Source organism: Solanum tuberosum, unplaced genomic scaffold, assembly GCF_000226075.1.
Source record: "Solanum tuberosum cultivar DM 1-3 516 R44 unplaced genomic scaffold, SolTub_3.0 scf00157, whole genome shotgun sequence".
Lineage (NCBI taxonomy): Eukaryota > Viridiplantae > Streptophyta > Magnoliopsida > Solanales > Solanaceae > Solanum > Solanum tuberosum.
The window spans coordinates 695,604-719,444 of record NW_006239084.1 but is presented as its reverse complement, the minus strand read 5'-3'; the positions used below and the strand labels follow the sequence as shown (position 1 = coordinate 719,444).

Here is a 23,841-nt window from a genome sequence, read left to right as displayed (position 1 = left end):
ATGAAAAGTTGGGGATGAGTAAAAAGTCACTAAGAAAATGAGATAATCCCATTAAAAGAAACTTAACAATGTGATATGAACACGTACACATTTGTATTTTAAAAGTTCATTGGATCTTAGATTTTATTTTTTGTTAGCAATAAAATCTATAGAATTTTCTTTTAGCAATAAAATTTGTGGAGCTGCATTTATTTGAAAAAAAATTGAGTTGCACAAGTTCACTAAAGTTATACCATAGAAGGATTGAACAATATTTAAGTAAAAGAGAGGAGAAAATTTCGAGTATATGATAGAAGATTAAGGGGTGTGTGCTACTGTACTTGTTTCTCCAACGTTGGAGAAGACGATGGGGTGGGGGTGGGAGATGCTTCTCCTAAAGATTTTTTAAGGTGATTTAATCCTTTTTTTGTTATTATTTGGAAAAAAAATGCCACGTGTCATCGATCCATTGTCCATCTTTTATTTTTTTTGATAATTGATAGTTTATTATTTAAGAATTATTTTGAACAAAATGACAAGTGTCCTCATTTAATTTGACACTTTACACATCATCCGCAAGTGGAACACACTCACCATCATATTTTTGCTGAATGTAAAAAAAGTGTCAAAATGACATATCAGGGTCTTGCATGAGGTGTCTAAAATGAACAAAGCCTAGTTAAGATGTCTAAGTGAAAATTGATGCCAACTTTAGGGGGCCACCAATGGGTTAGCCCATATAGTTTTATATATCCAACACTAACTTGAAATAAAGATTTTATTCTACTTTATTAAAATAAAAATTATTTATAGAATTACTATGTGTATTTATAACTGCACGAATGGAGGACAATTTCACTAATCTAAATATAATGTCCAAAAAAAATTTCAATTTAAATCAATCTAATTTTAAATCATGTTCAAAGATGGAGAAATTTGAAGGGCATATCTGTCACAAACAAATAATCCCTCCCGTATCTCCTACTCTCGCCCTCTTAACCCTAAAACCTCCGTTCAGCTACACTGCAACCCCTCTTTTGCTCCTCTCTTCTTCTTCCAATTTGCTCCAAAGCAGGCAGATACAGTTTAGAAAATGGTTCAAGAGGCGACTAATGGTGGTGCCGAGAAGTCACAGTTGGCTATCACTGTAGAGCAGCTCATTGCCGTTAACCCTTACAACCCAGATATCCTCCCTGATCTGGAAAACTATGTGAACGAACAGGTACACTAATTTACTAATGCCGATGACTCCAAAATTGATTTTTTTGTAATGGGTTTTCAACCCTTTTTCAGATTTTTGGTTCTGCTGAATTTTCCGTTGTTTTTGATTGAGTAATTTCAATGTTAATTTAGGTTTCGTCTCAAACATACAATCTGGATGCAAACCTTTGCTTGCTCCGTCTTTATCAGGTTTATATCGTTATTTTGAGAATTAATCATGGAGGTTTGTTTGTTGTTTGATATTGGTTTTTTGATTTGTTTGGATGAGTACAGTTTGAGCCGGAGAGAATGAGTACACCAATTGTTGCTCGTATTTTGGTTAAGGTGCAATCAAGTTCTTGTTTTGCATCCCGTGATATTACTTGTTGCCTCTGTTATTATCTAACTTATTATTTGCTTGGTTGTATTGATAGGCCCTAATGGCAATGCCAGCTCCAGATTACAGCCTGTGTCTCTTCCTAATCCCGGAACGAGTGGTATATATCTCTGACGTTGCCTTGATTATGACTTTACCTTTGATGAATATGAATTGTAAATTTTGCTTGTCTTGTGTACTCTGGAATGGGTGTTGCTGGAAAACATAAAAACTGTCATAGCCAAATATGTAGGTAGATTTGTTACTACACCTATTTGTGACCAGGAATATTAGCTATTCTCATTCATACCTAACACAGCTTGACAGTTGTTTCATTGCTTGTTTAAAACAAAAAGGAAGGCAGGTGATCATTATGACATAATTTTAATATAAAAAAAAACCCCAAAAGATCTTCCTATATTGCTAAATCTTTTAATACTCATTTGTCGTCTCTTGCTGTGTATCCAACTAGATTGGAGGTATATTACATCAATAAAACAAGTACAAGCTGAGGGGTTTGGGAAGGATTGCTGCTTTATGGGTTCAGAAATGTTCTTGTGCTAAGTATGAGGAGATTAGATAAATAGGAAAGTCTGAAACGAATAAATAGATACATAATGATGTATGATATTTGGTGGTGCTCTATAAACCAATATCTGCAACATAAAGGTTGTAAGACTGAATATCCTAATGTCTTCCCCAGAGTTGTTCAACAACAAAAACATACCCTAGTGTAGTTCCACAAGTGGGGTCTGGGGAGGATAGGATGTACACAAACCCTTACCCCTACCTTTAAAGTATTCTTACATTTCTTAGCTAGTATAGTTTCATATTTGTTAATGAAATGCATCCAAATGTATATTGAGGTTGAGATAGCCCCCCCCTCCCCCCCGAAGTTATTCAACACCTGCATACCCAGTGTAGTCCCACAAGTGGGGTTTGGAGAGGATATGATGTACGCAACCTTACCCCCCACTTTTGTGGGGTAGAGAGGTTGTTTCCCCGTAAGTTCTCCATTTCCTTATATTGGTATTCTTAAATTCCTTAGCTAGTATAGTTTCCTATTTGTTAATGAAATGCATCCAAATGGATATTGAAGAGGATGAGGATTTATATAGCTGGCCCAAACAAGATTGGGATTGAGGAACAGTTATTGTTGTTTGTTTCCTTCTGAGGGGCACTTTCATGTACAGACTCTTTTTGCTGCAACTCCCATAGACATCTATTTATTGCTGCTCAAGTTTGCATACACTTTTCGCCTTGATTTTCTTTTCTTTTTCACTAGGGTTGTGGTCATTATGGTGATTTTTTTGGGAGCAAGGCAGAATACATGCTTTTGACATCTACATATAAATCTTCAACTGTGGTAGATGCATTGTCCTATCCTTTTTTCTTCATAATGATTTTCTCATTTCATTCCTCAGCAAATTGAAGAGCAATTCAAGACACTAAATGTTCTCTCACACTTCTTAGAGGTATGACATGTTGTGTTTGCTGAAAGTTTCTTCCAATTCAATGGTTAACCCAACAAGTACACATATCTTTTTGCAGACTGCAAGGTTCCGCCAATTTTGGGATGAAGCTGCAAAGAACCGCCACATTGTGGAAGCTGTTTCTGGTATTACTGAATGCTTTAATCGACCCCTCATCCACAGTGTTCAATAGTAGCATTACGGATGCAATAAGAAACCTATTTGTTTTACATAATAAGTATCAAATTTTGCGGCGACATGTTTAGAACTGTGTGGAGAGAGATATTTGAAGTGATTGAGTTTCAAACCATTTCCTTGATCTTATTTATTCCAACTATTAGTAGTAACAATTTATGTTTCAGATATAACCCATTAATATTCTTGAGTTTCTGACCACCCAAAAAGAATTCCTGAGTGTTTCTTGTTGACAATTACACTTGGCCCAACCTATTTACAACAAAATGAATGAAGTACAGAGTATAATATTCTAAACCCCTCATATTAACCACATAATCTGGGTATTGTCTCCATATACTTGATCCTCCCCTTGCCCAAAATGAATGAAGTACAACCTATAATATTTCAAACCTCTCATATTAACCACATGATGTGGATATTGTCTCCATATACTTAATCTTCCCCTTGCCCACAAAGTTCAATAGCAGCTTTGATACAATGAGGGAACCTATTTCTCTTTAAAAAAATTACATTTTTCAGAACTTGCTTGGCACTGTGCAGCAAGGGGAGTTTCATGTAGGGATTTTAAATTTCAAACCGAGTCCTTTACTTAGTTGACATTGTTTATTCTACTACCAACTCTGTTTCATTTTAATTGGCTCTTGTACTAAAACTAGATTTTTTTTGCTTGTCCATTTTAATAAATCAAGAGAAATTTATTATTTTCTTTCAATACTACCCTTGACATTAAATAATTGCATAAAGTAATAGTAGTCAAATTTATATTTCCAAAGCATATTTAATAAGGTTAGTTTAGCAAAATGAACCCATAATAATACTTTCTTGAGGAAGTGTCAAGTCAACATGGATCAAGTAAAATGAAACGGAGAGTAATTTTTAATAATTTATGTAGGACATTTAAGCCATTATGCACCTGACAATATATATTTGGCCCCACTTAAATCTTAATACTGTTATAACAGCAATTTGAGTGATATAGGGTGTTTAATATTCCCAGTCCTCTATTAATCACATAATCATGGTAACTTTATTTGAAAACTCGTTAATCCCTTAATTGTATTCTGTATTTGTGTTATTAGTTAATAAATTCCAAATTTGTAATATAAAATTATTATTAACTTCCAAACTCTTTAGATGACCTGCTTTTAACGCGATTTTGTGCATTCAAACTACAATATTTTTCTTAGATTTTTCAACAGCCAACCATTTAGTGCTTGCCTCTTTTATAGGCAAAATTAGAATGTTACAAATTCAGATTTTGTTCCTTATTTGATGTAAGTGGATACTTCGTGGGACAATCTTGAATAGATACTTGATCCCTCTTGTGTTATCCATATGTTGGCTAATTGAGATTTGTGCCATACGGTTGCCTTTTTCCTAGAATGTCTTGTTTTTATAGAAACATGAATGCTATTTATATTAAGAAAGTGTGAACTGTAGGTTTTGAACAAGCTATTCGAGCATATGCTGTTCATGTCCTTTCAATAACCTACCAGAAGGTTCCAAGGACGATACTTGCAGAGGTATGTTTTCTCCATGATTGCTGGTGTATTATCTATTTTGATCTTTACTTGTGCAACCACTTGAAAGAATTTGAAAGGTTCACAAATCCTAATCATTGGATGAATATATGTTCCGTAAAAAGAAGATGAAGTGTGTTAATATGAGTTTGTCTAGTCACACTTCTGGAGAAACCAGAGGATTGGATGGTTGAAATTTCATAATTGTATAACATATAACATACCATGGTTAAATATGGTTTATAACTTTTTGATCATTTTATTTTCAAAGTATCCAACTTTTGAAAGATTATACAAAGACTTGTAAAGTGTACATGCTCTATTGCATTTGCAACTCAAGTTTTTTACTGGTTCTATACATAAAGAACTCGTTTTATTCATCGAGTTATGGTCTAGGCACACATATCCTACTTGTATTTATCTGCTGTGAGTGATAGACTGTTTTTAAAGAGAAGTATCTGTCAAACTATGTGGTAAAGAATTTCCTTTCTAGAAAATGACTTACAACTTGCATTTTCACTAAAGCTTCACAAAAATATTATTATTTATTCATATATTGTGTTAACCAGAAAATAATGGCAAGTCTAGGAAGGTGTAGTATATTCTGTGTGAACTGTATTCGACAATTTCATGCTTGTAATGAGGTCTCTTTTTACTTGAAATCTATATCCCATTGTTGTTGAATAAGAAACTCTTCTTTCTTAACGGATATTTTTAATTTATTCAGAGAGAAGGAAGGATGTTGGAATGCCAACATGCACATATTATATTGAATTTACCCTATAGTTCCCAAGTCTCTTTTATCATTATGACATGCGTTGAGCTCACCGTGTAATTAATATTGGCAGGCTATCAACATTGAGGGTGTTTCATTGGATAAGTTCCTTGAGCACCAGGCATCGAACAATGGTTGGGTTATTGAAAAAGGTCAGGGTAAGGGCCAACTCATCACCCTTCCTCCCACTGAATTCAACCATCCAGAGCTTAAGAAAAATACTGCTGATAGTGTTCCACTGGAGCACATCACGCGTATCTTCCCCATTCTTGGCTGAAGCCTGCAATTGAGAGAACAATTTTTCATTGTGAAACACATGGGATCGTAGGTCCTTGCATTTTCTGAACTTTAATAGACTTAGGAGAGGGTTCTTTTTTTTGTTTTTTTAATGATTACCGCCAGCCAATGTACTTTTGGAAGATGTTAAAATATACTCTGCTCTGAAAATTTATAATGTAGTCGATATGGGCGATGTGTACTGTATGTGCTATGTGCTTTAGCGTATTTTTAGTCCAACGTGAATTTGGGAATTGGTCTGCTACTCCATGAGTCCCTCTCTCTATATATATGTTTGATTGATGCCCTTCCTGCTTCACGCATAGTCCTTGTTAGATAACATATCAATAATTTCATAGCAATCAGTCTCGATGATTAAGGGTGTTAAGTTATTTTGTAAAGTCAGTTTTAAATTGTGGAGTAACGTTAGCGCTTCCTTGCAGATGTTAGTGGCATAATATATTCCCATGTTGAAACCCATGACCCATTTTTGTAGTGGTCTCTGAAAACACTTACATTTTTATTTGGTGGTTTTTATTTGATGTAGATGATGCTCTTTATTCTATTGACAGAATTTTTACTAGGTCATGAACTTGTATTCTAATGGAGAAATTTATGTCACTGATTCACTTGTTCCCATAAGATTTTTGAGTGAGTGCACCTAAAAAATTGTATGTTCTATGCAATACGACGAAAAGAATAGTTTCATATGACAAAAGTATCGATACAATTCATTTAAATCAGGTGATATTTCAGTTGAGCAGAATTAAGAGAGAATATTTGAAGATTTAGTGATGTGATTCATGAAGCGAATGTGACAATGAGATTTGATTCAAGAGAGATAGTTTCAAGTATTTAGGGTCAATTGTCCAAGATAATGGGGAGAATTGTGATGATGTCACGTATTGTATTGGAGTAGATGAATGAAATGAAGGATTGTTTTTGTGATAAGAATGTGTCAATGAGGTTAAAAGGTAAGTTTTACATAATGGTTGTTAGATCAACTTTGTTGTATGAAAAGTGTTGGTCAGTTAAGAACATCTATGTCCAAAAGATAAAAATAGTATAAATGAGGATGATATGTGAACATACCAAGAGAGATAAGATTAGAAATGAAGATATTCGAAACAAGGTCGGTCGGTGTGTCCTTCGTGGTGGATAAGATGTGGCATGGACGACTAAAATATTTTGAATATGTGCAAAGGAGGTGCATGAATGTCCCAATGAGGAAGCATGAGAGGTTGGTCATATTGTGTCTGAGGAAATGCAGAAATAGGTCAAAGAAGTACTAAAGAGAAGTGATTACGCAGGATAAACCATAACTTCAACTTACTCTTGATAAGAGAGTTGTGGAGGTCTAGTATCAGGGATAGAAGGTTAGTAGGTTGCTGAGCATATTCCTTTACTCGAGTATTAATTTTATTTTTAGATCTATAGTACTATCTAATTTTTTTCCGCTTCGTTTATTTGACTATTTTATTGTTGTTACTATGTGTTATTATTTCTTTTTTTTTAATTGAAAGACTATTGAAAATGATCTTTCTAATCTCTATCATTAAAAAAAAATAAGAATAAAATCTGCCTAAATTATTGATGATATTTTTCAAATTACGACGCAATTATAACCTTTCAAAAAAAAGTCTTTATCACATTCAATTCTCGTCTTAAGCAATTAGTAGCATTGAAATTAAAACACCATATTCAAAAATTGAAAGCTTACAAAAGTGAAAACAGACAAAAAGAAAATAAAATAAAATCCTCGGGACTAGCAGCTTCAGGTGGGTCCCATTACCGAAACGCTCCCTCTTAATTCGAAAATCGAAGTCAGAGCGCGAAAACTTAAAATAGCCACTCGGAAAACCCCAAAAATCGCTCTTTGCCGGCGCGTGTTCTCCACCTTCCGGTTTTTTTCTCTCTCTACCCCTGACATTACTTTCAGAGTTTTTCTCCTTATTCTCACTCTGTTATTGTACGGGATTTGATTTTCAACTTTTCTCTCAGTGAGCTCCTTCTTCACTGTTTCTCCATCACCGAGATTCGTAAATTTCAAATATTAAATTACTGTAATATAGTACAAGTCATGAATGGCGTAAGTTTTATTCTCAATGTTTCAACTATGCACATGCAGGGAACATTATTTACAGATTTAATTCGCAGTTTCCTACTTTACCTGCGATACTTATTACCGAAAAAAGTGAAAAAAATTTATGGCCAAGTTGTTCGTTGAATCGAGTAAAGTTTGACATTTCAGTAGTATTATTAAATTAATATTCAAATTTTGAACTTCAAAATGTTACTCTATTTTCCAGGGACCTGAGTTAGATCTTTCAACTCTACTTTTGGACATCTGGTGAAGACTGAAAGATGCTCGGTTTCTTTTGTAAGTTTTTCAATCTATTAGCTCTATGAACATTTTTCTATACTTTCATGTTTTTTGCTTAGTTGCAGTGAAAATGTGACTTTTGATTTTTCTTTTAAAAAAAAATAATGTGGTGTTCGACTGGTTCAATTTTTGGGTAACTCTGACCACCAAAGTTTGCTTATATGGAAAAAAATCACCTACATCTGTTGAGATTTGAACTTGGTCTCTTATGGTTTTCATCCTTACTTCATGGACCACTAGTGCAGGCTCTTGGATATTCCTAGAGTGTTTGCATTTGTATTCTGCAAAATGTGCTCAGGCTCAGTCATTTGTGTGATCTTAATCGTTTTCTTTGTACTTTTTTTTTTGGGTTAAAGGAAAGTTGGAAGCTATACAGTTACAAATAATATTAGATAGGGTTATTCATTTTCCCCCTTTTTGGTTTACTGGTTGGAGGTTTGTTGTGGGGCTGGGAGAGAGAAACATTGGGGGCTGCCTTGCAGCATTATTAATCGTAGTTACTAACTTTGACCCAATAAATTTTTTGAAAATGAAAATGACTTTGGCACATGAAAATAGGTGTTGCTGTTTACTGGATAGAAAGAGAGAAAAGCTTGATATTTTCTTAACAAGTTATTATTTGAATTTTGAAGGGAATAATCGTGGGTTACAACGGTGAATGAGCAGGCAAAAGAGATGAAGACACATGTTAATATGGTGAAAGGAAGAGGTCCCAGCCGGGGGAACGGACAACAGGTTGTTTTTGAACTTAAACAACGTGTGGTTCTTGCACTGAACAAGCTTGCAGATAGGGATACTTACCATATTGGAGTTGAAGAGCTAGAGAAAATAATTGAATGCTTAACCCCAGATGGAGTCACTCCATTTCTGTCTTGTATATTAGATACTGACTCTGAGCAGAAAAGTTCTGTTCGTAAGGAATCTATCCGGCTGATGGGCACGCTGGCCAATTTCCATGATAGTATTGTTGTTCCACATCTTGGGAAGATGGTAGCCAGCATTGTTAAGCGTCTCAAGGACTCAGATACTGTTGTAAGAGATGCGTGTGTGGATACTGTTGGCATTTTGGCTTCTAAAATGAGCAGTGTTGCACGTGACAATGAAAATGATGGAGTTTTTGTGGTGCTAGTGAGACCTATTTTTGAAGCATTGGGAGAGCAAAATAAGCATGTGCAAACTGGTTCGGCGCTGTGCTTGGCTCGGGTCATAGACAGTATTCAGAACCCTCCAGCTGTTATTTTGCAGAAGATACTGGGTAAAACTGTCAAGTTGCTTAAGAATCCACACTTCATGGCAAAGCCAGCTGTTATTGAATTGAATAGAAGCATAATTCAGGTTGGTCTATCTTGTGTAATTTTCTTTGATCTTTGAAATTTTCTGTCACACACATATACTGGTAATATTTGTGTGTGACTTGTAGGATAAAAACATTCCAGTTTATACTTACTGTTAGATCCTATTGAGTTCTGCAGTTGTGTAGCATATGTCTACATATAGTTGGCACCTTAAAAGAACAAGGAAAATGTCCTTTTGGTCATTAATTTCACCTAAGTAAAATTTTCAAATTATGTTTGCAAGCTAATGCTGATTTACACATCAGATAAAGATGACAATTTTTCACATTTTTTTCTAATAATCAGGCTGGTGGTACCAGTACACATAGTGCTTTATCAACTGCAATGACTAGCATTCAAGAAGGACTCAAGAACAGTGATTGGGCAACAAGAAAAGCTGCATGCGCAGCATTAGGGGACATTGCTTCAGTTGGTGGAGCATTCTTCAGTGCTTTCAAATCTTCCAGCATCCGGACCCTTGAATCCTGTCGATTTGATAAGGTAAATGTTGCAGTCAGAATGCATAATTGAGCCATGTGGTAAGCTTCCTAGTGGTGATTGCCTGATATGAAAGTTGAAAATGTTAAACGTTATATGCTTTGTTCAGGTGAAACCAGTCAGGGACTCAGCATTGCAAGCTTTACACATGTGGAAAAGGCTTCCTTGCCATGGTACATCTGAACCTTCCGAAGCAGGCTCTTCCATAAAAGGTATGCTGGTCAGTGCTCTCTGATATGATATTTTTTTCAATTGTTGCAGATATCTCTCATGTCTCATCTTACTCTCAATGTTTATGTAATGCTCTGATAACCTAGTTGATTCGTCCCGCATCTAAGTAAATAAAGTTTGCGATTTGAGTGCTCTAGTTCTTGAGCTATGATTTTGTGAAAATGAGCTGGTTCTTTGGGCTCATGGCATTTAAACCCAGATGTTGATCTAGTTTCAGGTCAGTCTTGCTTCTGTCCTTGTTAGGCTGGCCATATGATTGGCATGTTTCCAAATTACATGTTTCCAACAGCATTTTGAGGATGGACTTCTGTTATTTTTATTTTGTGACTAGCGTAATAATACTTTGTATCATGCAGAAAATCTGTATAAAGATGACTATGGTGATATAACAAGTGCCAGTGAGTCAACACTGAAGGATGTCACACCTAAGAAATTTGGTTGTGACTCGGTTAAAAACAAGCTTCCCCTTTCTTTGAGAAAAGCAGGCCATAACCATGTTGAAAAGCCTCAGCATTCCGGTGCTGATGAGTGGCATGTAGAAATAGCAGTTCCAAAAACCCGTAAGATCTTTATGCCAGAAGTTAGGGATGAAGAATCAGAGGGTAGTTCTGTTACGAAGGCATTTGAAAAAGGTGCTGGGACTAGAAGTTCTCATGATGTTGAATATGAATATGTGCACATAGATGACAAACAGGAATGCTCTTCTGGGTCAAATCTATTTCCTGATAACTTTCAACGCAAAGAAGTTGTGGGTTCTCATGACGTAATTGATGAGGCCAGTTTGGGTACACCATTGGGAACAAGTCGGCGTTCTGCAGTTGAAGAAATCAGTATTGAAGAACAACGGTATTTTTCTGGAATGCAGGACCGAAGAAGCTTAGATTCAACAGTTACTGATTTGAGTTCTCAAAAATTGCATGGCTGTTGTTCTCAAGTAGCCAAGGAAATGTTATCTGTCAGAAAGCAACTGTTAGACATTGAAAATAAGCAATCCAATTTACTGGATTTATTAAAGGTAATTAAATTAACATTTCTTTTGTGTTAGTCTGGATCAGCCAATGCATATCATGGCAACTAACCATTGTGTGTCATGCCATTTTGTGGAAGGCACATCACATGCTCTTGTAGTATTAATCTGTAATGTAAAGTAAGCCAAGAACTAAACTTCCTGGAAACTGTCCTTTCAAATATAACTATATAACAGTAAAAAGGAAGCTTCAGTATATGCATTATGCTTGTATCTGATTAAGCTACTTTCTATATATGATGTATAACATTTTAGTTGGTGCCTTATTAAAAAAAAGCATGTTCAGTTGATTATTTGACCACCCCTGTTGTAACTATACTTTCAGGAGTTCACATCCAACATTGTGGATAACCTATCAATGATGCAAATAAAGGTATCCAGTCTTGAAGGCATGGTTGATAGAATGTCCAAGGAACTTTCTCATGGGGGGAAATTTCCTGATCCAGCGACAACAAAATTTATGAAAAGAAGTCCTGCTGTTGCTTCGCCAAGACTCTCCACATACACCCCAAGGCCATCTGTTGATATACCTCATAGGAAGTCTCCATTACTACCCACCAAAGAAGTGGAGGTTCGGGGGGATAGGACACTTGTGAAGAGCAGATCTAGCAGTTTTAGAAATCAAAATCTAGACATGTGGATCGATCCTGCTGCAAAACAAGGTGGATATTCTGTTGGAAAGGGCATTCACCAAAATAGTGGACAGGGAACACATGGAGGACAATTGAGGAGAAATAAAGATGTTATTGGCAGAACTGCTACAACTAATGACAAACAAAATCACTTGGACGCCAAGAATAACGTCTGGAGAGTTGTCAAAGAACATCTGTTGGGTGCGGATGTAGACTCTGCTTATATGGAAGCCCTTTATTCTGGTGATGAACTTCTTTTGTTTGAACTTGTTGATACAACAGGGCCGGTTCTGGAGAATTTATCCCAAAAGACCGCAAATGATCTTTTGGCAACTTTGGCATCATACTTCTTTGAGCAAACATATGTGAATAGCATAATTCCCTGGCTGCAACAGGCAAGTGCATCTTGTGGTTATCAAAATCTTAAAACTAACTATATGCTTTTTCTTTACTTCTCTTGAAAATATACATGCACAAAGTATGCTTGATTAGGAAGAAGGTTCAACTAAGAGTGCGTAGCACTAAAGGTAGATAAGTGGGGGTTTGAATGTTTTATCAAATTACTGTGCCTTTTTCTACTTCAGTAAATCCTTTGATTAAGTTTTCTGCCAAATATGTGATAGCTTCGTTGTTTTATTCCATAGATTTCTGCTTATCTTGGTTTACAATCTTTCACGACTTAGATGGCATGTCCATTGCCTATTTTTTTGTTGTTGAAAATAACAGTGGTGTCCGGGTCAACTTGTGCATACCTCGACTTTTACACCGGATTCCGCTGCCTCCCACCATCACAAGTACCAGACTACTTTGTCCACCAAGACTTAAGCAGATGAGAAGAAATCACCTAGTCTTTTTTGTCTTTACTGCAATCCTGATATCGAAGATATGCCTCCACATTGAACAGTTGGCCAAACCCTTGGGTGCCATGTCCACTGCCTTTTTGTTTCTTGACTTTCTTCTACTTGCAGCATTTCTGAATTATGCCATATGGTAAAACATGTTATGATAGTCTGATCACATTATACATAATGATGTATTTGGATCATGAATAATTCATTTTTGAAAAAATTGTGGACTTAAAGCCTCATGGTATGTATTTTTTTCTGAAACTTAGGTGGTGGAATTGAGTTCTGTCCATGGACCAGATTATATTGTCCTCCCTACAAATGCAAAGCGGGAATTTCTTTCTGCATTTCAGGAAATGATAAAGGGTGGATATTCTACCCCGGCAGAGAGAAAATCTTTGATGCAGTTGGCAATGACGTTAAACCAGATTTGGGGTAAGAAAAGTCTCTTCTTATTCAAATTTTTCTCCAATCAGAAGCTCACATTATTGAATGATCTATTATATTTACCTGCTTCAATTCTTGCTGAACATGGGTAAGATAGATAGATATAAGGTCGCTGAATTCTACTAAGAACCTAACAGAACTTCCCAAAATGTGGGTTAAAAAACACTTGTTTAAGCCGGGGTTGAGAGTTGGGGGGACATGCCCTACCCCATCGGCCTAAGCTTCACTATGAGAAACGACACTTTCTAACTCTCTATGAGGAGTGGTCTTATGGATTTTGTTGGTCAGAAAGCTCCTTTATTTTTATAGATCCTTTTGTGATAGTCAACGTGCATTATCTACCATGCGGTGCATGCTGAAAAGTAGAATTTGAGAGTTGATCACAGAGTCTGCGATTTTTAGGATAGGAAGAGTGGCCATGTGGAGAAGGAAGTTTAAATTGATGGAGGTTTCAGTTTTCTGATTTTTGTTTCTCAAAAAACCAGGTTTATAAAATACAATGCAACAAGTATTTTCTGTGATGGGTGCCCCTATTTGGAACTCCTAGAGAGGGTGTTTAGAGTTTCTTAGGGAATGGAAGGACAACACGATTACCAACAAAGTGATACCACTAGAAGAAACACAAAAGCTTGTGTTTATTCGTTTACTTGAATTTGTGTGTTAGCAATTGTTCAAGTTAACCTGAGAAAGATCTTTTGTTGCTTGTGCTTCTTTTCCTCTTTCATAGAGGTGTCTTCAGTCTTGACATCACTTGTTTCTCATCGCAGGAAAAAATGCACCATAGCATATGCCAAAGAAAGTTGAAGTGAATGGATTTGCGGGGAAATGAATCTTGATGTTTAGAAAGAGCTACTCTTTTCTTTTATCAACTTCTAGAGTGTCAAGACAGTTTCTGTTTTCATGAATCTGTGATTTGTTTTTGTTCATTTCTCAGTTTCCTTGACAATGCTGACATAGCAGCCATCATGTCAACCATTCATTAGGTGACATTGTACAGTTGAAATTGAACAGTAATTTCATGTTTTTACCTCTCCATTCTCATTTTAGCAACATTTATAAGAAAACTGTCTTTTAGTTTAGTGAAATGAACAAGGGTCAGGAAGAGGCTTACTGCAGCATAGAGGATCTAAGCTTCTTCAAACAAAAAATTGCGCCAAAATCAAATATTGAATTAAACCATCTTGATAAATTCATTTGTTCAGTCTGTAATCCTCCTTAACTGCATGTTCTCAGAATTGATTGAATCTAATGACATTAGGTGGTATGATAGAATATAAAGACAATTCTAGTTTGAAGCATGTTCAATTATGTTATTTTGATGCATATGTGATTTGTGATTACATGGAATCTTATGACATTTGGTGATTTGATGGAATGTAAAGATATTTTGTGGTTTGAAATAATGCCGTAAAATTCTTGTTTCATGAAATTGTAATTGTTGTAACTTTACCTAAAAACTTCCCAGCTTAAATTGTACAAAATAGCATGTTAACTCTTTAGTTGCTTAAAAATGGCTTAGAATGTGTCTATGCAATACCTTAAATTGGTGAGAAAATTCACTACAATTTAATTCAAGTTGCTTCATAAATACAATTTTACATAATTACAATTAAAAAAAACCTAAATTGGACTGAATATGCTCTTATACTTTTGTGTGTAGATCTAAATATGTTCTCGATTAGATTCATATGATATAAGGACCTTTTCGACTCAATAAAGTAACTTTAGGAGCATAAATGAGCCAAATTATTAATATATGGTGAATTTGATGTACTTTTAACCTTTTTGGTATATTTTTCTTATTTTGAACACGTTTAACTTTAGGCAAAAGATCTGGCATTAAACTATTTATACTTAGAATTATTCTTTTCTATTTTTATGGAGACAGAAATCCAACCACTTTACAGGCAGGAAAATCATGAAAACTCAACAGGTTGGCTATCTTATTTTACTATCATTAGGTAGCCTTTTTCATCATTACAAGTTTACAACCATGACATGTCAAGCTCTACTCATACAGATCAATATCATCTAACAACAAATCCCTTAAACGAATGGGCCGCCACGATTCAAATTTAGTCGAGCTCTAATGCAAGCTCTGGACACCAGATGGGAAACCAAAAAAAAAAACCATTAAACAACTCTTTGTTGGTTTCCCTTTCGAGACTCCATTCAAGAAAGAAAGAACTTAATTTTTTTGGGTCATACCAATATATTTGGTCAAAATGATGCTAGACGCCTGCCTCTCCTTCGGAAAGACCTTATTGTTTCCCTAATATGACCAAATGTCTCATTGCTAAAGCAGTTCCTCAATACAACAACACAAAATAGACGCGGAGTGACACATGATGTCTTGCAAATATTGATAGTTCCTCCAATGAAGGAATGCTAAGAGAAAAGATATGTAATGCGGATTAGCAAAGATACATTTGGTACAACATTAGCTTCATCTTAGCTTTTCAACTTCTTGAAGAAACTGATCCCACGTCAAGTACAAGATCAGGTGAAGGACTATAAAGATCACACTCCTTTGGTAGCTCACTCTTGCTTCTTCCATTTGTTTGATTACTCTTTGATGCATCAGCTTCCCTTCCACTTTCACATTTGAGTGGGTTTGCTTTAGCTTCATACAATGTGACACTGCCACCTCCAGTCATAAGAAGTGCCTCTTCACCTTTATCTTGTGGTTGAAGGGCTTCAAGTATTTCAACAACGACACTCATGACAGGCCTTCCCTTTGGGTTTTGACTTAGGCATTGATAGGCTAGATTAGCAACTTTCAAAGCAGTTTTAGAGGAGTATTGACCGTCCAGTCTGGGGTCAATTATCCTGAAAAGCTTCTTGCCATGATTCAAGAGAGGTCGAGCAAACTCAACAAGGTTATGTTCCCGGCTAGGTTTACTTTTGTCCATTGCTCTCCTTCCAATGAGCATTTCAAGCAAAACAACGCCAAAACCATAAACATCACTTCTGGCTGTTAAATGTCCTGAATAATGCAATTAAACATCTTAGTTCACAGCATCAGGTGGTAGCAATGCCTATTCAAAGTAAACAATAACCAGTAAGGTGTTTAACATTTGGGTCTTTGGCTGCATAAAGAAGATAAGGAAGATGCTATGGTTTATGTTGAAGAATTTTAATACTTGAGTCTTCAAATGCAGTTTCTTTGAACAGCTACGGAAAGTATTTAAGAAGATAGCCAAAACATCAAACCACTCATTTTTAAAGGTTGAAGAGAAATTGGGTATAAATGGGTCTAACCATCGTTCTTTGCTAGGCTCAGAAGTTACTTTACTACTGTATCTCATAAGCATTTATTCTGTGCTTGCCTGATTTGTGCAACAAGCAACCACAGGACTTACCGGTCATGACATACTCTGGAGCAGCATAGCCATAAGTGCCCATCACACGAGTTGATACATGTGTTTGATCTCCCATGGGCCCATCTTTTGCAAGTCCAAAGTCAGAAAGCTTTGCGTTAAATTCCTGCATCAAAATTTAAACAAAGGCAAAGATGGTATAGAACTTATAATTTCTTCTCAGCAAGTTGTAAATACCAGTTTTCTAGGTCTCTTTTAACAAATGAACCTGAAGAAGACCATAAACACAGAAAGAGGCTTTGAAAGAAAAAAATACATCATGAAAAAGACAACTCACCGCATCCAACAAAATGTTTGACGTCTTGAAGTCTCTATATATTATAGGCCTTTCAGCTCCATGAAGAAAAGCAAGCCCTTTAGCAGCATCCAAAGCAATTCTCATTCTTCTTGACCAAGATAGAGTAGCACACACTCCTACAGCACAAGCCATAGTTGAAGAGAGAAAGAAATTTTTTTCATAGAGAACAAACTACTAAAAATACTGATCAGTTAAATAGGGATTTGGAAACAAAGAACATTATTCACGAAATATATGTTAATTTCTATAATTTTAGTGACACTGCACAGATAGGTGCATCTTCTTCATCATGATTATATAGTACAAATGTTCAGCTTTACATGCACAGAACAGTTGTACTTTGTACCTAATGCAACATTGGTGTTGGTATCAACAGAAAAGTAATTTAAAATTACAAGTCTCTCTGAAAGTTTAGGAAGTAAATCCAAAATTCACGAGTGCCTATTGTTTCTTTGTGTTCTAGAGTGGACATTAGTCTTATTAGCCTTTGTCAACATGGACTGACATGGATACTGAGTACTCACTTGGAAAAAGGTGCGTTTCCAGGCTGCCAGATGCCATATATTCATAAACCAGCAGTCTATGGTAATCCTCACAGCAATATCCTATCAGCTTCACCAGATTCGGATGTCGAATATGCCCCAAGTAATTCACCTCTGCCTGCATGTAAATGAGTTAAATAAAAGATTAATATGCCATTGAACAACAGAGTCGCCGAAATTGCTGCACATTCATGAAAATTATTGTAGTAGAACTTGCACTTGAGTGATCGCGGCAAGTCTAGTTCATAAGACAATTTTTTTGTCAAACAGCAGACTAATAAGTACACTTTGCAAAGATCTTTACATGTCTTGCACACTCTCAAATGCATGTCACTATTAATTTGTACGCAGTTGAGATGTAAGATCTATTAATTGACATCAAAGAATCGATTGACAACAAAATGTTTGGTCTTTATATCACAAAGGAAAAAAAAGAAAAAGTTGGACCACAAGTCAAATCCACTGAAGCATCTTGAAAAACGCTACTTGTTTGAGTAGCTAGAGAAATAGACAAAGGCGATTAGCACAGGAATAAGTGACAAGTGGAAACAAACAAAGAAATTTTGAGAAAAGAGTTCATAGAAAGACAAGAAGCACCCGAAACACATGAGAAAAAACAAAACAAATGAACCAGAATGATACAACTGCTTATAATTTAAAATCAGAAAACTGGAGAACTGACCTCTTTATATTGGATATTGGAGAAAAGAGAAAGACACAAGGGCACTTCTGAATTCAGTTAAGTTGCATCATACAAAAATATGGTAAGTTTCTTTTATTGTTCAATGGTTTACAAGATTGTCCATGAAGTCAACATACAGGGTGTGTACAGGTACAGAGGAAACATTTTGAGAAAAATGACTTCCCTAATGGAAGTATTCAAAGTGTCCCCCCCCCCGCACACACACCCTTCCCTTCCAACACACCTCATCTTCATCCTCACCACCCCACACCCCCTACCCTCCACCTTCACCTTCACCTCTCATAGTATTTGTCTAGATTATATATAAATGCTTTTAGGATAATTTTTTTGCTTGCATACCGAACACAAGAAAATAAATAAGAAACCCATTTATTTTCCTAAAAAAAATTTCTAAGAAAATATTTCCATCATACTGAACACACCCACAGTTTATGCAGTTTCATACAAGTTATGAACATTCAGTATTAGTAAAATAACACGGAAAGATCATGTCGTTCAGGAGATTTGTTAACATAAATGTTTTGGATTAGACAACACAATTGCACCTCAAAAGCTGAACAGCAGCATGAGATTACAACTCAAAACAATAGAAGGCCACATGCCCACAATCAAGGCACTGTTATGCTTCAAAATAACAATGTGAGGAATCTATCCTAAACTTGGTGATTCCATCTAGTTTCTGGAGGCATATCAGGCAGTATATGTTCTATAGAACTATGTATATACTTATCTTTTCACCTTATACCATGTTCCCTTATTAGCTTTTTATGCAGGGATATCAACAGAATGTAAATAATGGAAAACACCAGCAGTATTTTACAATTTTCATGTCAACCCCCCATTTTGGTAGTGTCAGTGTTCAAAAATTCAGTAAAGTTGATGCAGAAACAGATATGCTGATTTTATTGGTTCAAAGATATTAAGAATATCCTTTTACTAATCTAATGACACTCAGAATTCCAAAGTTCAATTCCACAGAGACTGCAAATTAGTATAATGGTGTTTAATAGTCAATAAGCTGAAATCCTACCAGCCACTCTCTGTCGCCCTGAAGACTTTCTGGATCAAGCTCCTTAATGGCAACATATGTGGTCTTGTATCCTGGTCTGACATTTTCATCAATAACTCCTTTGTAGACAATGCCAAACCCACCCTCTCCGAGTACCTTATCTGGTCGAAAGTGCTTGGTAGACAACTTCATCTCTTCATATGTGAAGATATCAAGGTCGCTACTCCCAGGATTCTGCCGCAGGTCCTTGACATTTTTGGGAATCACCACAATGCTGTTTGCCTTTTCAGTGTCATGAGAATTAAGATTTGTGTTCTGGGGAATTACAGGATTTGACCTGGGATATGCACCAACTCCATGGCCAACTGGAAGTAAAAGAAAAAACAGAATCCCTCAATTATCATATTCGCATTAGATTCTCTGCAAGATAAGATATAATTTTTACTCATATACTTTGCAGTTAGGAGATCCAATGTTCCAAAAGCTGTAAAAGCCTTTTTTTTACATCAAATAGTAGCATATGCATGACATTGTTTGCAGAGATCTTGAGAGATTCTCATTTAGCCAACAGCTATTATTGTCTAAGTTGGGCTGACAGCTTGGTAAACAGTCAGTTTTACGCTTTAAATCAGCACAACGTCTAACATCTCAAGGTCTTCGGGTAAGTAAAAGGTCAAAGCAATTTCCCTGATCAAATGAATTAGGTCAATTGTGATTCAAGTTCAGTGGCAATGACATGGAAGTTTAGAGTCCAAGGCTCTACCTAATGGATAATTCTCAAATGGTAACTGACATCCAAATTCCAATCAGACTGGCACCTTTCATATTTGGCAATCAGATGCCTTAACCATTTCGAGATTAGCAATATTGGTAATACCAATAGTAGTACTCCATCCGTCCACTTTTAGTTGTCCAGTTTCGAAAATCAAGTTATCACTTAGGGTGATACAGTAAAATTGTCATATTGGTATGCCAAGTCAATACCAGACAAGTAAAAACGAAGGGAGGGAGTAACTTCACTATACTTTAGAAGTTCCATAAGCAGTATCACAATTCACAACAAAAACAGATCAATGCACAATTTTCCATTTACACAATAATTGATCTTAATCAATGGATCCATCACACATATATGCTTTGGTCACTGAAGAATTTAAACATGCATTCTATAACAAAACTATCAAAAACCCCAAAAAAAGAAGAGAAAAAAAAAAACCTGGCTTGTTATGTGGTCGCGGTTCTGTTTCATCTTCTTCAATACTAAAACAAGACCCCATGAAATCTGTCCTTAACAACAGATTTGCATTTCATTTACCCAAAAATAACTTAAAACCCACTAAAGATAAGATCTTTATGCACTAAAAATCCTTTCTTTTTCCTTAAAACACTCTACTAAGTTGTCACTCTCAATTGCCAACAGAATCTGAAATGGGTAACAGGAAACTTGATTAATTTTGCAAGAATCCGATCTGGGTCGGTGGGGATATTCCAAGAAATGTGAAGGGAACAGAGAAAAATCTTCTAGAAAATGTAGAATTTGTAAAGTAGAGAAGAAGAAGAAGAAATGGAAGAGAAGGAAGGGTCTAAACAAGTGCAACCACTAAATTCATTTTAATTTTTTGGGTTTTTGAGAGAGTATATTTAGGAGGTGTTTGATGATGAAATAATGATTATTCAGTCAAGTGTTTTGGTAGGAAGATAATTCCAAAGGTAACAGCTGGAGTCTAACTTTACTTTGGTTGGACTTTGAATCCTTGAGGGTCCTACCTTCATAATGTTTTCCCGAATTGCCCTTTTCATTTCCTCGTTCAAATTTAAAAATTTGAGTTTTTGAAGTTGTCTAGACGAAACCTGACTTTCATCGGGGACAGGTACGGGGTCTGGGTCGGTCGATACGATGAACGGAAAATCCAAAAATGTTGCTTCATTGAAGTCCCTCATGGAAGAAGACCTTAGCCAAAAGCAAGGGATTCCCGGGGCCCGAACGAGAGCAGAGGCAGCAGGGCAGGTATTCTCTTCGAGTATTTATGACTCTGGTGGCAACACGTGACAGGCGAATGACATGATTCTCGAGGAGTTACACGACGGCCATGCGCACTAAGGCTCAGAAAGTTACCAACTGACTAAAGACAGACTTATATTTTACTTGAAAAAAATTTAAAGTTATGTGAGAGTGTGAGTGAATGTCTCCGGGTCTAAATTAGTTTTTGGAACTTGAAAATTTACGAAGATTGATTTTTGAAATCTGATCCAAATCTTTGGTTAAACAAATATTTGATGAAGATCAATTTTCAAAATTTAATTCAATACCTATGATCAAACACTAGTTTATTCTATTTGTCCTGTTTTATATGAGAATTATAAAAGTAGGGCCTAATTATCCGCCTTGGCGAAGGAAAGCAATAGTTTTTAAAAATAAAATATATACAAATAATGTAAAAATATACAACTGATATACACAAAATATATATATTTATATTTGTATAGCATCCAAGAGTATGTCTTAATGGTCAATAAAGTGTGTTGAGAATCATGAGGTCTCACATTCAAATTCCAAAAAGAGACAAACAGTACTAGGCAATTTATTCTCATTTGTCTTAATTTTGATGGACAGAGTGACCTGATTGATACCTATTATTGGTAAGAGGTGACAAGTATCTGGTAGAATTAGATTAGGCGTGTGCAAGCTAATTCAAACACCACAATTAGTATCAGATAAAAACATGCAAATGGCATATACAAAATATACAATTATGTTGTTGTATGTATTTTGTACGTGAAAATGCATATATTTTCATATATCGTGTGTATATCATTGTATGTCTAACAATAGAATGAACATACAAATAATATACAGCCGATATATAACTATTCCACAACTTGAAAAATGGGCATACCCGTCATTAAATATCACCATAATCATCATTCATTATAGAAGAAAGAAGAGGAAGTAATATGACCACAACAAAATAATGACCTATTGGCATCCCTATGTAATTTTGATCATCGTTAGCATTTTATATTTCAAATTTATTTGGGACAACTATATATTAAAAGTTTTGAGTTCATAATATCTTGAAAATTGATTGAATACATGTGACACTTGAGGGAATAACATGACAATCTTGGAAAGTCAATTTTTCGAAAAGACACTCTTGATAAAGGAAAAAGAAAAAAAATACTAATGGCTAATGTAAGTTCAGGTGCTCACCACGTGAATAATGAGACAAATGGAACAAAATGTATGGATGATTAGGTACGCAGACGAGCTCGTCTGAATTTGAGGGTTGCAAGAATGTCAGTTGACATTATTAACATCATCTTCACGTAGCCTCCGTCCATTGGTCTTGGTACTTTAGGGCCCAGTTGAGGCATTTCTATTTGCTAGTGTCTCACTATGAACAGTTCATTTCAATCATTTATAAAGGCATTATAACAACAACTCTATATGTTCTTGTGCATTAAGTTCCCCTTGGCTTTATACTTCATCCGTTCCTCATTAGCTTTCAAGCATTCTCAAAGTCAAGATCTATCTTTCAAAGACACTTTTATACACCCCAAAACATTCACTCATACTCTTGCTCCTTATTTATCTCATTTACTCATCGTAGCATCTCATAATTTTCCATATCTATACCTATTACTCCTTAACTTGTTTTACTTTCTTAGCTCATTCTTAATCTATATTTGAACCGCTAGTAAATAGACTAAAAATAAAGAATTAAATTAAGATGCGTGCTCTAACCTCATATAAATTTAATTATACTGAATCTATAACATAGGGTCTAATGTCTCAAAACTTAAATCTAATTAAGAATTATTTTCTTCCTTACACTACAACCATATCAAGATTCCCTTCGACAAAATACATCTTACGTGAAGCACACTTCCATTTAGAACTAGGAGATCATAAAGAAAATTATTATACGATTACCCTTAGCTTCTCAAATTTTAATGATGAAATTTTAACTTGCAAATAAATTAATTTTATGTGAATAATATTAGTTGAAGTGAAAAAAAAAAGAGTATTTTAAAGTAAAGTTACAAAAGAGTGTTAATATATTTGGAAATAGTTGTGTTAGGACATGAAACATACTTGGAAAAAAAAAACTTACAAGTTTTAATAGGTGAAAATCATTACTTCACTTGAGATACTCTTTAAAATCAATTTTTCAACTTCAATTTCTCTTGAAACAATTGATCAAATGAAGAAAAATAAAATTGTGTCGCAAAATATTTGAATTTAAAGTTTTAAAAAAAGTATCCCGTACTTTGTGTATATACATGAATTTACTTAATTAAGAAAAGTTAAAGATCTGCCAATAAAATCATACTTCAAATTTCTTCAAATCAAAATTTTAATTTTGAAATTGGAATAATAAACAAACATATAGATAAATTTTGATTTTCAAAAAGTATTTCAATTGAAGTTATGTTCAAACTCGAAACGCTTTGCAATTGAAGTCATGAACGTTTTGGCAATTCAATTTTTATTGTTTTTGTTGAAAAGTTGTCATAATTTGCATTTCAAATCACTCATAAAAAATTAAAATAATTCCAAATAGTATTCCTATCCAAACATATTTCGATAATATCGATCCGTTCTACCTTTACAAGATAATGATATTATCTACGTACACATCGCATTACTTTTCTGAAAAATAACTCGACCATCTGTCTTACTAACCAAAATATAAGTCTAAAGAGACAATAAAG

General features: G+C 35.2%; 3 protein-coding genes across 5 annotated transcripts; 2 read left to right on the top strand and 1 right to left on the bottom strand.

Moving 5' to 3' along the window:
* Nucleotides 1–916: 916 nt before the first annotated feature.
* Nucleotides 917–6,099, top strand: LOC102585284 (eukaryotic translation initiation factor 3 subunit K). Its single transcript, XM_006353701.2, has 8 exons — nt 917–1,201; nt 1,333–1,389; nt 1,474–1,524; nt 1,614–1,676; nt 2,980–3,030; nt 3,107–3,173; nt 4,666–4,748; nt 5,594–6,099. Exons 1-8 carry the CDS (start codon nt 1,073–1,075, stop codon nt 5,795–5,797), a joined length of 705 nt encoding a protein of 234 aa, XP_006353763.1. The 5' UTR covers nt 917–1,072; the 3' UTR covers nt 5,798–6,099.
* A 1,447-nt stretch (nt 6,100–7,546) lies between these two features.
* On the top strand, nt 7,547–14,307 carry LOC102584755 (microtubule-associated protein TORTIFOLIA1). 3 transcript variants are annotated; one of them, XM_015311460.1, is made up of 9 exons: nt 7,547–7,699; nt 8,106–8,176; nt 8,812–9,514; nt 9,820–10,014; nt 10,121–10,223; nt 10,599–11,257; nt 11,595–12,296; nt 13,016–13,181; nt 13,961–14,307. In XM_015311460.1, the coding sequence occupies exons 3-9, from the start codon at nt 8,855–8,857 to the stop codon at nt 13,975–13,977; spliced, it is 2,502 nt and encodes an 833-aa protein (XP_015166946.1). In that variant the 5' UTR covers nt 7,547–7,699; nt 8,106–8,176; nt 8,812–8,854; the 3' UTR covers nt 13,978–14,307. The 3 variants fall into 3 exon arrangements, with proteins under 3 accessions (XP_015166946.1, XP_015166945.1, XP_006353762.1); XM_015311459.1 differs by having other exon boundaries at nt 7,547–7,885; XM_006353700.2 differs by lacking the exon at nt 7,547–7,699 and having other exon boundaries at nt 7,924–8,176.
* Nucleotides 14,308–15,337: 1,030 nt separating this feature from the next.
* Nucleotides 15,338–20,815, bottom strand: LOC102584422 (serine/threonine-protein kinase At5g01020). The gene is made up of 6 exons (XM_006353699.2): nt 20,342–20,815; nt 19,147–19,490; nt 17,396–17,531; nt 16,851–16,987; nt 16,556–16,679; nt 15,338–16,179 (listed from the first exon to the last, which is right to left on the bottom strand). The coding sequence occupies exons 1-6, from the start codon at nt 20,400–20,402 to the stop codon at nt 15,653–15,655; spliced, it is 1,329 nt and encodes a 442-aa protein (XP_006353761.1). The 5' UTR covers nt 20,403–20,815; the 3' UTR covers nt 15,338–15,652.
* Nucleotides 20,816–23,841: the final 3,026 nt, after the last annotated feature.

Excerpts from the sequence above, each read along its gene's own strand:
- LOC102585284 (XM_006353701.2), top strand. The coding sequence starts at position 1,073 with ATGGTTCAAGAGGCGACTAATGGTGGTGCCGAGAAGTCACAGTTGGCT. Across the intron at positions 1,677-2,979 it reads TCCTAATCCCGGAACGAGTG|CAAATTGAAGAGCAATTCAA; the intron begins GTATATATCTCT and ends TTCATTCCTCAG. Across the intron at positions 4,749-5,593 it reads CAAGGACGATACTTGCAGAG|GCTATCAACATTGAGGGTGT; the intron begins GTATGTTTTCTC and ends TAATATTGGCAG.
- LOC102584422 (XM_006353699.2), bottom strand. The coding sequence starts at position 20,402 with ATGGGGTCTTGTTTTAGTATTGAAGAAGATGAAACAGAACCGCGACCA. Across the intron at positions 19,491-20,341 it reads GCGACCACATAACAAGCCAG|TTGGCCATGGAGTTGGTGCA; the intron begins GTTTTTTTTTTT and ends TTTTACTTCCAG. Across the intron at positions 16,680-16,850 it reads CAAACATTTTGTTGGATGCG|GAATTTAACGCAAAGCTTTC; the intron begins GTGAGTTGTCTT and ends ATTTTGATGCAG.
- LOC102584755 (XM_015311460.1), top strand. The coding sequence starts at position 8,855 with ATGAAGACACATGTTAATATGGTGAAAGGAAGAGGTCCCAGCCGGGGG. Across the intron at positions 10,224-10,598 it reads AGCAGGCTCTTCCATAAAAG|AAAATCTGTATAAAGATGAC; the intron begins GTATGCTGGTCA and ends TGTATCATGCAG. Across the intron at positions 11,258-11,594 it reads ATTTACTGGATTTATTAAAG|GAGTTCACATCCAACATTGT; the intron begins GTAATTAAATTA and ends CTATACTTTCAG.